Source organism: Fukomys damarensis, unplaced genomic scaffold (assembly GCF_012274545.1).
Source record: "Fukomys damarensis isolate Sample0158 unplaced genomic scaffold, DMR_v1.0_HiC HiC_scaffold_11, whole genome shotgun sequence".
Taxonomy (NCBI): Eukaryota; Metazoa; Chordata; class Mammalia; order Rodentia; family Bathyergidae; genus Fukomys; species Fukomys damarensis.
The window spans coordinates 46,998,063-47,012,856 of NW_022900923.1; the positions used below are offsets into that span (position 1 = coordinate 46,998,063).

Genomic DNA, 14,794 nt, shown 5'->3' on the forward strand with positions numbered 1-14,794 from the left:
GGGGCAGTGGGGTCGGGGGTCGCCTGAGGTGGCTCCTGGGTTTCCTGTTCTAAAGTAGTTGGTGGAGACCTTGGACTATTGGATCCGTCTTCGGCGATGAGGCAGAGCCCGGGAAGCGTCCGGATCAGCTAGGATTGGGAGCTTGAGCTGCATCCCCAGCCCTTTTTCACAAGTTTACTTTTACTTTGTGTATTTGGGGCAGCGTTTTGCTGAGAGTCCCAAGTCGTCCAGGCGGGGCTCTAAGTTTTGAGCCAAAGTGCTTGGGTCCCAAAGTGTGCGCCGCCACGCCTGCCTCAACTGTGATTTAGCGCTCCTCTACCACTTTGGGCTGTTTGCCTGCATTTAGAGGTGCTGATCGAGCTACTCGGTAGCTAACTTCAAAGTACTTTATTTGCTAAGTTGTGTTCCTTCGCAGGAGAGCCAGTTACTGAGTGACTTGTTTCTCACGTGATGTTGTTAAATTTCTCATTTCCAGTTGTCCATTTGTCAGTTTCGCAATCCCTGTTTAAGGGCATGGGTAGTTTTTACATAACTGTGGTTACAATGTGCTTAGAGTGGCCCATATGGCCTTTACCCTTTAAAGTTGTGTCACTAGACTTTCCGTAATTGGCACAAGCTAGTGGCTAGACTTTAATGTTGCCTCTTTCTTCTCAGGGTTTCTGGAAAGGAAGCAAAGCCGCAGATTTGCAAACTGGTAATACTCCGTACCTTCTTTATAATAGCTGGGACTTGGTTGTTACCTTTAAGATTATATGTGGTGTAATAAAGCTTGACTACATTTCTGCTCTCATTTTTGTGCAAGCTGTTACTTTAGTAATATTGCTTAGTCTTAAAGGTGTATGTCTAGAAAAATGCCACTGTAATAACTAATACAGAGGCCAAAACCATCCGAAGCCTGTTGGGTGGGTCTTAGTAGAAAGGCTGACCACAGGGCCTTTCGTGAATCGTAAGGAAGAGTCTTTTTTGGTTACCATAGAAGTGACAAATAGGGTGTAGCCCTATTGCCATACAGCAAATCTAAAGAAAGTACAATTTTTGTTGTTGTCTTGGGATTTTCTGTCGCTCCTTTAAACAGGTAGTCTCATGTCTGGGACATAAGTTAAATTTCCTTCTAGCCTAAAGTTTTATGTTTTAAAGTCAGTTTTCTTTCCATGTGGGACATTAGCAGTTCAGAGAATATAAGATCTTCTATAATCACAGCTAGATTAGCTGTTCTGGGTAAATTTGGTGCCAGACTTGATTAAATGGGTAAGATTGTGTGTTTGCAGAAAGGTAATTTTTATTCAGGAAAGTCTGAACCTGTTTAGTCTTAGGGTGATAATGAGAAAAATGAGAGTCTGTTTTTAAAATTTTCTTTTTTAGTCAGAAAATTCAGATACATCGAATTCTGAAAGTGAATCAGAGAGTGAACCAGAACAAGTTTCTGGGTACCACAGACTACTTGCTACATTAAAGAATGCTTCTGAAGAAGAGGAGGAGGAAGAGGAGGAGGAAGACAGTGTAGATGATGCAGAAGCGAATGAAGAATGTGTCAGTAGCGATGTCTGTGAGGAAGAAGAGACAGCAGCAGAGTCAGCTGGGAGGCAAGGGAGTGAGTATTTTGGGGTTCAGTAAGTAAAAAGGATCAGACCAGCGAGACACAGACTCCTGTGTCAGGGAGTCTTTCAGGAAGAACATCATCCTGTGACTGTTTTGAAGAGGTTGCTGCTCCTCCCCGAGGGAGGCCATGTTTGCTGGAAGAATGACACAGAAAGGCATTTTCGGGGACAAAGACACTGAAGCTGTCTGGTGCCCACCCTTGGCCTTAGGCAGTGCTGACCGGATTTCTGTCACTGTGGATTGTTTTCGTCTGCTCTAGAAATCCCTGCAAGTGGAGTCATAGACCAGGAGCCCCCGGGTCTGTCTGGTGCTCACTAGTCCGACCTTTTTTACTGCTGCTGGGTAGTAGTCTGCTGCCTGATACATCTGGGTGACTTTGTATCTTCCTTCCTTAATGCCCATTTTCCTTACGGCCTCCTTTTTTTCTGTACCTTAAGGTATCACATACCATTCTTAATATTTTAATCAGTCACTTCTATTGGCATAATATTTCATCACTGTAGATCTAGGATTTGTTCGTGGGTCTTTAGTTTGGGTTTCATTTCGTCTTCATTGCTTCTTTACGTTTTCTTAAATGGAAACTTTTTTGATTATAAAAGTATTCACAGCAAACATTTGAAGAGGGAATTGCAGTTAGCCTGTGTCTCCAGCACTAAGAGACTTGACATTTTATCCATAACTTTTCAGACCTGTGTTTTTATGGATGTGTTGTGCATATCTGTATAATAGTTCTACATTTCTGTAACTTTCTCCTTTTTTTTTAATTTTGTCTTTGAGACAGGGTCTCTATGCAATTCAGACTGACCTTGAACTCTTGGTTACATTTATGAGTAATTTTACAAGATGTTTCTCAAAACTGTAGAAGTGACCTTATGTGCCGACGCCGAGGGAAATGATGGAGATCAGGAGGCTCCTGGCACATCGCAAAAACCTCCAGCCGAGTTCACAGATGCGAAACATGAGGCGCTCTTCAGCCTGGAGACCAATTTTCTTGATGAGGAAGGTGGAGACAACTTCTGTCTGAAAGTGTCTCAAGGTCAGAGCGCAAAGGGCTGCGTGGGTCCCCCGCGCCTCGTGGGGCTACGCACTGATTTGGTTTCCTGTTGAATAAGCCGCAGCTGACAGTGGTTTAGTGGCTGGATCGAGAGCTGGGACAACACTTCTGCGGGACCTCTGTCTGTCATTAGTGAATGAGTGTTGAGGAAGGGACTTCAGAGGGCAGTGGTGAAAGCCAGGCCCAGGGAGACTTCTGATTTTCTCCCTGAGCAGGACAGACCGAAGAAGGGGAAAATATTTCCCACCTTTTTTCTACACCTTGTGTTATTTTTTGTTAGGGTACTAATTTTTCCAATTGATGCAGCCCGGGAGAGGCCAGTCGGGTGGTCCTGTCAACCAGGAAGAGCTTCAGAAGCCAGAGTGGGCCCCACCTCCCATGCCTCCCAATCTGCTCACTGCCGGTGACCACATGGTGGACGGTCACAGAGGCCTCTCTGCAGTGTGCAGCCCAGGAGGTTCTCAGCTGTGCCTTGGGGGTGAGGCAGACTAGGGTTGTTCTCTGTCCTGATCGCTTTTCCTGCTTCCAGTGTCCTTCCTCAGTTCAGCTTTGCCATTAAGGGAGCTAACATTTTACCCCTGGTCTGGCTCATCTGCTTCAGTTAGCTGTTATGCAAGGGAGGGAGCAGTAGCTAGCATTTATAGAATAGGCGCACAGACCCATCAAAACTTGGAGACCTTGTAGGAAACATCAGGAAGCTCACTGTCCAGAAATTTAGATATTTTGCCCATATGGAAAGAAGGCCCCTAGAATTTTTGTTGTGTTGTTGGCTCTTAGGTATTTAGTATGAGGTGTGTTTCATCTGACGTTTTGCTGTTTGCGTCCCTGAACGTCATCTAACTTTGCTCTGTTTCCTGAAGAGTGGTTCTGGGAGGCACAGCTGGGTGACCAGCAGAGCCCTGAAGATTTCCCAGGGAACCAGTGCCGTCATTTGGGGCATGTGGCGATTGACGCAGTACTGGGAATTTCTCTCTCTCTCCTCTCTCTTTTTTTTTTTCCTTTTCTTTTCTTTTTTGCTTTTTGAGACAAGGTCTCACCGTGTAATTTTGGCTGGCCTCAAACTCAAAGTGATGCCCCTGCCTCAACCTCCTCAATGCTGGGATTAAAGGCATGAGCCACCTTCCCTGGTCTTGTCTTAGTCACTTTCCTGTCACTAGAACAAATACCCAACGCTTCCTACGTGGAGAGAGGTTTACTTTGGCTCACAGTTTCAGAAGTAGCAGGCGTAGATGCAGAAACAGCATGGTGGGAGGGCCAGGCGGAGGAAAGTTGCCTGCACCTTGGCAGCCAGGAAGCCTGAGAGAAAGGAGCCAGGGAGGGAGCTGCACCCTTCCAGGTCCTGCCCCCTGGTAACCCACCTCTGACCGGGACCGCCTCCTGATGGCACATTTAGCTGCCAAACTCGTGAGGTCCCTGTGAGCCAGGCACCTTCCACGAGCCCTGCCTCTGGGCACAGAGCATCTGGGGGACACTTGAGATCTCAGCCATAGCGTCTCTCAGCGTGAGATCAGTCCGACGTGGACCCTGCCCTTGGGGACCTTGCTGTCCACCAGATGAGATGGGACATGTGCGTGCGTGTTGGGAGTGTAGGTGAGGGGCGGGGACCACACCTCTGAGGGAGCTAACGCCGCCTGAACAGAAGGGCGCAGGGAGGAGCCGCTGTGAGCCGGGTGACCCTGGTGATGCGTAGGGGTGCGGAAATGAGGTGGAGGGGAGGGGGACGCTTTGGTCAGAGGCAGGACAGGCATAGAGGGAAGAGAATCTGAGGTTGAAGGTGCAGCCCAGCGTGCCCTGAAGTTTAGGCTGAAAGGTTTCTCTGCAGGTTTTGAGCTGGGAACTAATGCACAGAGAATTGTTTGGGGAAGTGGGCCTGCCTGGAATTTTAAGGTGTGGGTGGGCTGGAGGATGGAGAAGGTGGGTAGAAAGGGATGAGTTGACTCCAGAAAGATCAGCGTGCCACTCGTGGCCAATACCAGGGAACCTCTGCCGTCGGTGCTAAGTGTGCCGATGTCTGTGTTTCTGAATTAGATCCATTTGTACAACATGTGAACAAGGAACTGAAGGAAAAAGAAATTCAGACGCTTCCAGCAACCCCCATTACTACCCATCAGCTAAAAGTAAGTGCTGCTGGTGAAACTCTACATGGAACAGTGGTCTTGGACTTCGACTGAGGCTGTGTGCTGTACAGCAGCAGCAGTTCGTTTCACAGGGACGTGGGACACAGGCGTGGCTGGAAGAGTCCCTGCGAGGCTGGAGTGAGTGCTGGGGGCAGACGCAGGCCAGGACTAGAGGGGCACCTGCAGGGGCATGGCCTTCCCTGAGCAAGTGGACTCCGGACACAGTGCCTGACACCAGCAGCCTGAAGGAGGGGAGCCTTGTTTCTGACTCGGCTTCCAGGTGTCGTCCCTGGTCAGCCGGCTCCAGGGTGGGATATCTTGGTGGAGCAGAGCTGTTTGCCTCATGTGGCCGGAAAGCAGCATAGGGCAGAGCACCAGTGAGAGAGGGCCCTACTCGGCCACGCCTCAGGGACCCCTCCTCCACCCGGGCCACCCCAAGCACCACAGTTGGCTTGAATCCATCAGTGGACTAATCCACCATGGGGTACAGTGCCCATGATCAGGCTGCTTTGGTTTGTTTTCAGATTTTTTTGAGACATGGTCTCCATGTAGTTCAGATTGACCTCGAACTCATTGTGTAGCCCCAGCTGGCCTTGAACTCGCAGCAGTCCTCCCGCCTCAGCCTTCTCCAAGTCCTTGGATTACAGGTGTGCGCCAGGCCTGGCTGTCCTTGTTTTGATTGGAATTTGTAAAAATGAGGTAACGATTATGCACACGCAGGTTTAGAAGTCACACAGACGTCTCTCTCACCCTCTGCTCAGTTTCCCACTGGTTGAGTCTAGCAGAGTCCAGAGGTACCCAGGACAGCGACCCTGTTGCCTTGCCATGGCCTCCACAAGCTTCCCTGGCGTCTCGCTGGCCGTGTGTCTCGATGTGTTCAGTTTGGGCGTCCATGTCGGGTCCTGAGTGCACCGTCAGAGTGCAGCAGGTCTCGGGCAGCCTCCGGCGCCCTGTGGGTCCAGTACTGCACCCCACATCTGCTCTGCCAGTCCCTAACCCTGGTAACCTGGTCTCCTATTCTAGGTTTTTGTTTTCGAAGATGTTAAACAGAATCATAGGGTGTGACTTCAGCGACAGTGGCTGTTTTTACTCAGAAACCCTGGGGGTTTCAACCAGGGTGTTTTACCTATCGTAGCTCATTTCTTTTTATTGCTGAAGTCTATATTTTTAGATCAGCTGTTTTGCTACAATGAAAAAGATCATGAAAATTGTGTTCCTTGGGATTCTAATAGTTGTGTCCGAAGGGGAGGTGTTTAAATAGTTTTAGTAAAAGAAGTTGTTTTTTGCCTATATCAGTTTCGAAAGTTCTGAGTTAATCAACATGAATGCAGTTCTTGTCCAAAGACTCTTCAGAATTTGTGGTTTCTAAAGTACACTGTGGGGGGAACAAAAAAAGTACGCTGTGTCCAGGTGTGGTGGCACAGCCTTTAGTCCTGGCACTTGGGAGGCTGAGGCGGGAGCCCTGTAAGTTCAAGGCCAGCTTTAAACTACATACCGTGCCTCTATCTCAAAGCAAAACAAACTAGAAAAAGGGAGATGGGGCACAGAGGGAGAAGGGAGAAGGGACAGACAGACATGGTGAGTCTCCCCATATGAGGCATCGTGATGTTTGTGAAAGTCATTTGACCTCAGGACCCCTTCTTCCTAGACTGAAAGTTACTGCCAGAAGTGTTCGCAGAGGAGTGTGAGACTGGTGGGTGAGGAGCTCAGATTTTTTTTTTTTTTCACTCAATGCACTGTTCAGGCTGGATTTGAACTATGTAGCCCATGTTGGCCTCAAACTCGGAGTGATCCTCCTGCCTCAGCCTCCTGAGGGCTGGTATGATAGATGTGTGCTCCCACGTCTAGCCGGAGCGCAGATTTGAAGCCAGCAGGCTTGGGTTCTAGCCAGCATTGCCTGTAGAAGCCTCTGAGCCTGGGCTGCCACGACTCCCTTCTGATGAGCTCCGGTCTCTCTCCCTAGTGGCCCACTCTGGGGCAGCTCGTCTTCTCCTCCAGGTTTCAGAAGATGGAAACGTTTAAGCCCCCGAAGGAGGTTGACCTGAAGTCCCTACATCTCCAGGCGCCGCTGGAGTCCACATGGACCAAGACCAATGGCCAGAAAGGCAGGTGCCCCTTCAGCCCCCTCCAGAAAGAGCTCTTCCTGATCATGAACTCCTACCGGGACCTGTTCTACCCGGAGCAGACGGCGCTGGGGAACGGGGAGGAGGTCCGCCGCGTGTACTGCCTGCACGTGCTGAACCACGTGCTCAAGGCCAACGCTCGCGTGCTCAGCAACAACAGCAGGCGGCGGTCAGAGCCCGGGTGGAGCGATGACGATGATGACTTCCGGGACCAGGGGCTGACCAGGCCCAAGGTGAGTGATGGCGGTACAGCTGGGTGTGCTGAGCGCTGCCACAGGGCCGGGTGGAGCTGGAGGTGCTGCCCGTAGCTGGTAGCACGCGGGCATGCAGGCCGCGCGTCATGATGGACCCGCAGCAAAGCCAGACCAACTGTGGTCCCCTGGGTCAGAGCGCCAGGCTGAAGGGAGGCAGGGAAGGGGGAGCAGAGATGGAGCTGCAGCCTAAAGTCCGTTCTAGTGCGCTGTGTAAACGCGTGGATGGACAGTGAAGTCCGTTTGCCCCATAAAGCTGCTGACCCATCCATCTGTGTAACAGTCTGAGCGCCTGTGCATCTGAGGTCCCAGAAAAGAAAGAGCGCTCTTTAATTCTGTGCTTCCTCGCCGTGCTGTGGAGCCAGGCCTTGTCCCGTGCCCTGAGCCGGCGTCTTCGACGTGAGCATGGACGGGGCCTAGGTGAGCCGCTGCTCTCCCTCGGCCAAGCTGGACCCCTCTGGGAGCCAGCGCCCTCCACCTGGGCCGCAGTGTCATGGGCTTCTGTGCTTCCCGCAGCACTGCGTAGACGCAGACAGGCATTGTGACTGTGTTTGTAGTGCGCCAAGTCGCGTGCGTTCCGTCCACCGACTCTGCTGCTTCTGGTGATGAAAGTGAATTATTTGTTAAGGGTCTTCTGCTTTTGTTCTTAGTGGTAACTTTGAATGTTTCTTAAAAGCATGGAGAGTTGTCCCATCTTCCCACTGAATTCTGGTCTTATTTAGGGATACTTTATGATCATTTCTGAAAAAGATGCTAGGTTGTGTACTAGAGAAGCAATGATGTGTTAATCCTTTTTCTTCTGTGTTTTCTTTTTTAATTGGTGACAAAAATTATTTGAAAAAGTGAGGAGAGAGGGAAACTGGCTCTGCAGAGCCAAATAAAAGAGGAAAAGCGAGATTGCAGTACACCTGGAGATGCAGGGCAGCTACCCTAAAAGGAGCCTTTTTTAGTTTTTCTTTACTTCACTTCCTGGTGTAAATTTATTGAGTGAGTCTTCTGCATAACAGTATCATACTGAGCTCTGGGAGACAAAGGAGTGAGGACTGCGTGTCCATCCTTGCATCTTGGCCGGCAGACACACCTGAGGGGGGTGCGTGCCTCTGCTTGAGAAGCGTCTTGCGTGGAGCCCCGGGGCCCCAAGTCTAAGGGACCTGTTGCTGTGTGCCGGGGTCAGGGGACACAGACGTGGTGTCTGCCAGGGGTCCCGCTGCGTGCAGGGCTCCTGAGCCCTCCGTCCTCAGCAGATTCCTCTGGGCTTGCTGTTTCTCCTCCTGCCCCTGCCAAGGCTGCCGTTGCCCTGCACAGGTACTGATAGTGGTGCCGTTCCGGGAAGCTGCCCTGCGCGTGGTGCAGCTCTTCATCAGCCTCTTCGAGGGTGACAGCAAGAAGAAGATCATTGTGAGCAACAAAAAGAGATTTCAGAGCGAATACGGGTCAGACCCCGAGGAGAGACCGCCGAACCTGAAGAGACCTGAGGACTACGAGGCTGTGTTCATGGGTAACATCGACGACCACTTCAGGATTGGTAATGCTTCCTTGTCAGCTCGGGTGTGGCTGGAGCCAGAGACCTGGGCCATGTGGAAAGCATATGTGCAGCACTTTTCCAAAGAGCAGCTCAATCGGGGTACAGGGGGTGCTGGGGCGGTGGGGGTGCAGAGCTGGGCGGTCTTGCACTGCTGCTGCTCAGTGACTCCTTAGCTCGCTGTGTTTCTGCTGGCCGCTCTTCCGCTCCTGTCGCCTTGGTTGTTTGCCTTGAAAGCTCACGGTCATGTGAGGTTATTCATGGTCATTCATCCTCTGCAGCGGGCCAGCATTGTTAAGGAACTGGGAGTGAAAGTTAAGGAACTGGGAGTGAAAGTTACGGTTCTCTAGGCAGTGAAGTCCAGCTGAGGGGTGCGGAGTTCAGATGCCGCGTGTGCTGCAGGGCTTCTGGGAACATTGAGAGCGAATCACTGTTCTGGACTGGGGGCGGCGAGGGTAGGGAAGGCACCCTCGCCTCACTGCCATCTGTACAAGGTTAAAACCCGAAGAGGAGTTAGCCAGTCACAAAGAGCAGTTGTTGGAGGAAAACGATTCAGAAACGTTTGTGCGGAGGCCTTTAGGGGTGAAGCCTGGGAGGAGGTAGGGCTCACTGATACAGGCTTCGTGTGGATGCAGTGTGGGTTTGGGACACATTCAGATGTCCAGCAGCAGCTCGTGTGCTGGTCTGAAGCACAGCAGAAAGATTTGGGCTGGAAATGCAAATTTGTATAAAGGTAATGTTAAAGCCATGGATAGGAAATAATACCGAAAGCTTTACGTAGAATGAAGGAGTAGAGGGGTCTCTGGAGGAAGAAGTGCTTGGATCTGGAAAGATACGCAGGGGCTCGGTCAGGGAGAGGAGTCAGAGGGAGTGTTGAAGTGTTGGAAACTGCATCAAGCCAGAGAGCATTTCAGGGTGTGACGTGTATTTGTGCATTCCGGACTCAAAGCCCTGTCCCTGAGGGCTGTTGGGGACTTGAGTCAGAGTCAGGATGGATCAGACCCTGGGGGAGATCGAGAGTTCTGAGAATCAGAGCAGATGGCAGTGGACCAAGAAGTGAATGGGAGATTTGAAAGCCATGACCACTCTGGAGAGGTTGGGTGATGGGGAAGGAAGCGCGGACGGGGGTGCCAGAAGGGACTGCGGACAGGAAGGGGGTGGTCACTGCTGATTCTTGGCGAGCTCTGAGCACAGCTCAGTGCTGAGGGGCAGGTAGAGGTGGGGGTGCGGGGCCCTGGCCGGGAGCGGGTGCACACTCGGTGCTCTGTGCAGGAGTGGCCATGCTGCAGAGGAGCATCCGGCTCTACGCTCCCTTCTACGCCTCCGACGTCCTCATCGCCTCCCCGCTGGGCCTGAGGACCATCATTGGTGCAGAAGGAGAGAAGAAGAGAGATTTTGACTTTCTGTCTTCCATCGAGCTGCTCATCATCGATCAGGCTGACGTTTACCTGATGCAGAACTGGGAGCACGTGCTGGTAACGCTGGCTCCTCTTCCTCCGCCCTCAGATCAGTCCGGATGTAAAACTTCTCCAGGAAAGACTCCGAGGGTTTCCGTGGATGAGTGGCTGGGTGGGTGGGACCCTCGGACACCCTTACCTCTCAGGGTTTGTGATCACTCTTTTGTTCTGTTTTCGTGGAGAAGGGAGATCATTGTGGCATCTTTTTGTTATGGGGTAGTTTTATCCACTTACTGTATTTTTTTCTCATACTCTGCAGTGTTTTAGTTTTAGGGTTGAAAACTGCTTTAGAATCTGCTTATCACAGACAGGGCTTCCTCTTTTGTTTTCAAATGGGAACTCACTTCTACATCTGTAGGCCTTCTACTTTGCAGGAATTTTGGGGCACCTAAGGGTAGTAGATTTTCTGAAGGAGGGAATAGCTTTTAGTATCCCTGACTCTGGTGGATCCCAGTTGAAAATGAAGTAAGATGGAAAGGCATGTCAGTAGTTGTCATGTTCTTTGATTTGAGGAAACGCAGTTGTAGTGGCTCTGGGCCACTGACGTGTTGAGAACTGGGTATTGTAGTCAGTTTCCTTGTAGATGAGATGTGACACCTGACTCCCACAACATAAAAGAGGAGAGGTTTACTTTGGCTCACAGTTTGTAGAGGTTCCGGTCTGCAGTCAGCCGTCTTGAGTCTGGGAAGAGCCCAGGGAGGGGAAGGCTGCTTACCTCATGGTGGACAGGAAGCACAGGCTGAAGGGAGGCGCTGCAGAGGGAGACACACACACCCCGGTAGGCCATGCCCGGTGACCCAGCTCTGTTAGCCGGGCCCCAACAGCAAGTCAGTCCGATGCCCCCATAATATAGTTACCTTCCAGACACAAGGCTTTGGGCCATTGTAGGTCACTGAAAGAGCTGCTGTTTTCCGTGTCCTTGCCCTTTTGTCCCTGTGTGGGACTGGGGCCTGCACAGTGACCAGAAGTAGCTTTGAGAGGACTTCCGCTGGGTACTGCTGAAGGTCCAGGGGGCGGCCTGTTTCACCCACGTACCCCTCGGGTTCCTGCTGCAGTTGAGAAAGTGATTGAGGTCCTCTGGGTGAGAGGAGACGCCAGGCTTGTGACATGCTCAGCGCTGCCCAGCGTACTTGGTGCACACTGATGCCGCCTTCCCTTTGCCCAAAGCACTTGATGGACCACATGAACCTCCTGCCCCGGGACTCCCATGGGGTGGACTTCTCTCGAGTGCGGGTGTGGAGCCTCAATAACTGGGCCAGGTACTATCGACAGACGCTGCTGTTTGGGGCTCTGCAGGATGCGCAGATCAACTCGGTGTTTAGCAAGTACTGCGTCAACTTGCAAGGCCAGGTGGGTGCCTGTCCTCTGCTCCTCACAGAGCTCCGATCACTGAGGTCAAGGGCAGGCCGCCGAGCAGTGCCTTTGGCCTGACGTTCTCGTGACCCCTGGCAGGTGGCCGTGCGGAATGTCCCCGTGACGGGCTCCATCAGTCACGTGCTGGTGCAGCTCCCACACGTGTTCCAGAGGATGGACACTGAGAACCTGGCGACCGTGATGGATGCCAGGTGATCCTCCTCCCGCTGGGCTCCTTGGGCTGTGTGGGGAGACCGGTTTCGACTGATTGAACGAGCAGATCAGCTGAGCTCACTGGACTCAGAAGTGGTGACTAGGCCTGCGAATCAGTGCTCCTTCCCGCTTGCCCGTGGCATTTTTTAAAACTTATTTTTAAATTTTATCTGGGTTTTTTTTTGTACCAGACATTGAACTCAGCCTTGCTCTTGCCAGGTTGGTGCTGAGCCACTGAGCAGCATCTCTGCCCCGTGCCTGTGGCAGTTAATGTCACATTAGCCACTGTGTGCCACGTGTCCCACATCAGCCGCATCACTGTAAGCCTTTCAGGGCCACAGCTGTGTCCCAGTTGTGTGCCCCACCCCGTTTCCCCCTTCCCCTCCCTGCTCTGATTCGTGAGCATGATGGGGCTTAGGATACATGGCGGCAGTGCTTTCCCTGGCTGGCGGAGGGAGGGAGGACACAGCGTCTCCAGGATAGAAAGGCGTCACAGCTGTGCTGCACAGTGGGCAGTGTTAGCACTTACTTTTCAGTGTTTGTATCAGGTTTCATCCATACCTGATCCTTTTAGGGGACAAGTCCCTGGCCCCAGCGTAACTGAACGTGAGGCTGACCGCCGGGATCATAGCCGATGGCCACAGCCCGGCGCCAGACCGTTTTCTTGTTTAGCTCTGGACCGTTAACCTTGCCCTTTGCAGGTTCAACTTTTTCGTGAACAAGATTCTGCCTCAGTACCGCGACGCCGTCATGTCGCACACGCTCGTCTACGTGCCCTCCTACTTCGACTTCGTGCGTCTCCGGAACTACTTCAGGAGGGAGGAGCTGAGCTTCACCCACATCTGCGAGTACAGCCAGCGGCCTGCGGTCTCCAGGGCCAGGCACTTCTTCCTTCATGGAGAGAAGCAGTTCCTGCTCCTCACGGAGCGCTTCCATTTCTACAAAAGGTAGGTCGGCCGGCCCGCCGTCCGCAGGGGACCTCGGCGAGATCCCGGTCCATCACCCTTTCTCCACCGCCCTGCGGAGAAGCCAGCGTTTCTGGGCGGGACGGACTCCCCTGGTCTGTTGGTTGCTTTCCTCTCCAAGTGAGCGTTGCCGGGAAGGTTGTGTAGCGAAAGCACAACCTGGCGTGGCCGGGTCGTGAGCCTCAAGCTAAGCATTGGCGTGGAGCTGCTCGTGCAGGGGCAGCCTGAGGGAGCCCTGGTCGGGCAGGCCTTGTCCTGGGAGGAGCCTCAGGGCGGGACTTGTCCCTGGGTCCCTGATGTCGGAGGCAGAGAAGGGCGACGGGCAGAGCGTCCGAGTTAGGAAACAGCCCTAGCCCTCTGTATTGTTGAGTGTTGGTTGCAGCCTTCCCTGTGCCTGGACCTTAGAGACTGTTTTGCGAAGTGTCTGCTAGCAAATGGAGGTGGGAACTGTTCTATTACAGCCAGTCCTCGACTTACAAACTTCCCTTCTGGGAAGTATTCACAAGTTTGGTGTTCATCCGTCTCAGTCAGTCTTACATGGTTTTGACCCGAGTCCACAGGGTGGGTAAAGCATAAAACACCAAACGTGGGGTCTGTTTGTATCTGTGAAGTTCTCACTGTGGGTGTTCCTAAGTCGGGGACTCACTGTGCTTCTCCTTTCACTGCAGCACCCAGCAAATCAGCCCTGTACTTACTGTCTGATTAACTGGCAGTCGTGGATCAGTGCAGGGCCTTTGCGCAGACCCCCAGAGGCTCAGCCCGAGCACAAGTGATGCCCCTCGTGCTGCGTGCCCTTGGGCTCCGCTGCTGTCAGACCAGTGCTGCCGGGGTGGCCCTCCCCGGGGGCGCGGGAACGTGACCCAACCTCTGGGTCCTCTGCAGAGTTCATCTGAGCAGAGAGCACAGTCCTTAGGTTGGTCACCCACTGCCGTTCTTGGCAGACAGCGTTCGAATGCCTGCTTGCTGGCGTCAGTATTTGCTTTGTTCTAGTGAGTTGTTTCCGTTCATGTTGGGAAGTACCTGGGGAGGTTGGACTCACCTGGTCTCAGAAGCCCCTAGTTTTCTGGCAGCCTGAGGGATAAAGCAAGTGGCTGGACAGCAGCTTCCCAGTGTGCTTGTCTGTAGGAGTGGGAGTGAGGCTGTTGGGGAGAGGGCGTGGTGGCGCAAGGCAGGCTGGACAGGGCAGCGCCCTGCCTTCCAGTGTGGTGTGCCTAGGGACTGTGCTGCTCCCGACCTGTGAGTGGCATTTCCTAGGGGCAGAGAGTGAGCACAGGAAGTGAGCTCTGCCTTCTGCCCAGGTGAGGTGGCTCCAGGTTTCCAGCTAGTGAGTGCTGTGCTTGAGAGGTCACCAAGGAGGTGATGGGTGCTTGGTCCTCAGCGCCTTTGGGATTTGACTTTGAAAAAATAAGCGTGTGTCTTTCTGTTTGCTTTTGTTCTGTTCAGTGCTGGGGGCGGAACCCAGAGTTTCTCACCTGCTAGGCCTGTGCTCTGCTGCTTAGCGGGGTTCGTGTTTCCAACAGTGTTGCCCAGCCCTGAATTCTGGCTTTATATTCTCCCTGGCAGTTGGTGGTGTTAGAAAGATGAGATTTTGGGCCAGGGATTTAGCTCAGCGGTTCGGTGGCCTGCCTCGCAAGCACAAGGACCAGAGTTCGATCCCCGGTACCAAAAAAAAAGAAAGATGAGATTTTATTTTTGAGGTAGCAGGAATTTTCAGCCTGAGCATTGAATTTTTGGGGAGGATAAAGGAAACCGGTAGCATCCTAGAACTAGAAGGGCATTCATTGGTCTCGGTTGCTTCCCGGGAACGGCTCGCAGCTCCTTTGTCCCTGTGCCTGGATCCTGGATGGGGAGGCTGGGGAGGCAGCAGGTGCCTCAGTTTTACCTAGGTAGCAGGTGAAGTAGACATCTGGAGCGGCTTCAGTTTTCGGTCCTTTCGGGGTGAGACTGTCTTTTCAGGGACCCCTGAAGACCCAGGTGTGTGTACATGTGGGCAAGGGAGGCAGGTGGAACGTGGGTGAGGAAATCGACACCAACACGTCGTCGTCTTTTTCTCGCTTGCCTTTTTTTAAAAGGGTAACCCATGTGACCTGTTTTTTTTTGTTGTTTTTTTGGGTTTTTTTTTTTTTTTTTTTTTTTTTTC

At 52.3% G+C, this 14,794-nt stretch overlaps 1 protein-coding gene across 1 annotated transcript in view; it reads left to right on the forward strand.

Moving 5' to 3' along the window:
- Positions 1-14,794, forward strand: part of Utp25 (UTP25 small subunit processor component) — a 20,226-nt gene that overhangs the window by 567 nt on the left and 4,865 nt on the right. The window contains exons 2-11 of the mRNA XM_010613176.3: positions 655-694; positions 1,363-1,591; positions 2,462-2,635; positions 4,682-4,770; positions 6,734-7,126; positions 8,450-8,669; positions 9,939-10,141; positions 11,291-11,473; positions 11,576-11,688; positions 12,391-12,636. Coding sequence (XP_010611478.1) covers positions 655-694; positions 1,363-1,591; positions 2,462-2,635; positions 4,682-4,770; positions 6,734-7,126; positions 8,450-8,669; positions 9,939-10,141; positions 11,291-11,473; positions 11,576-11,688; positions 12,391-12,636 — 1,890 coding nt within the window. The remainder of the gene's footprint in view (positions 1-654; positions 695-1,362; positions 1,592-2,461; positions 2,636-4,681; positions 4,771-6,733; positions 7,127-8,449; positions 8,670-9,938; positions 10,142-11,290; positions 11,474-11,575; positions 11,689-12,390; positions 12,637-14,794) is intronic.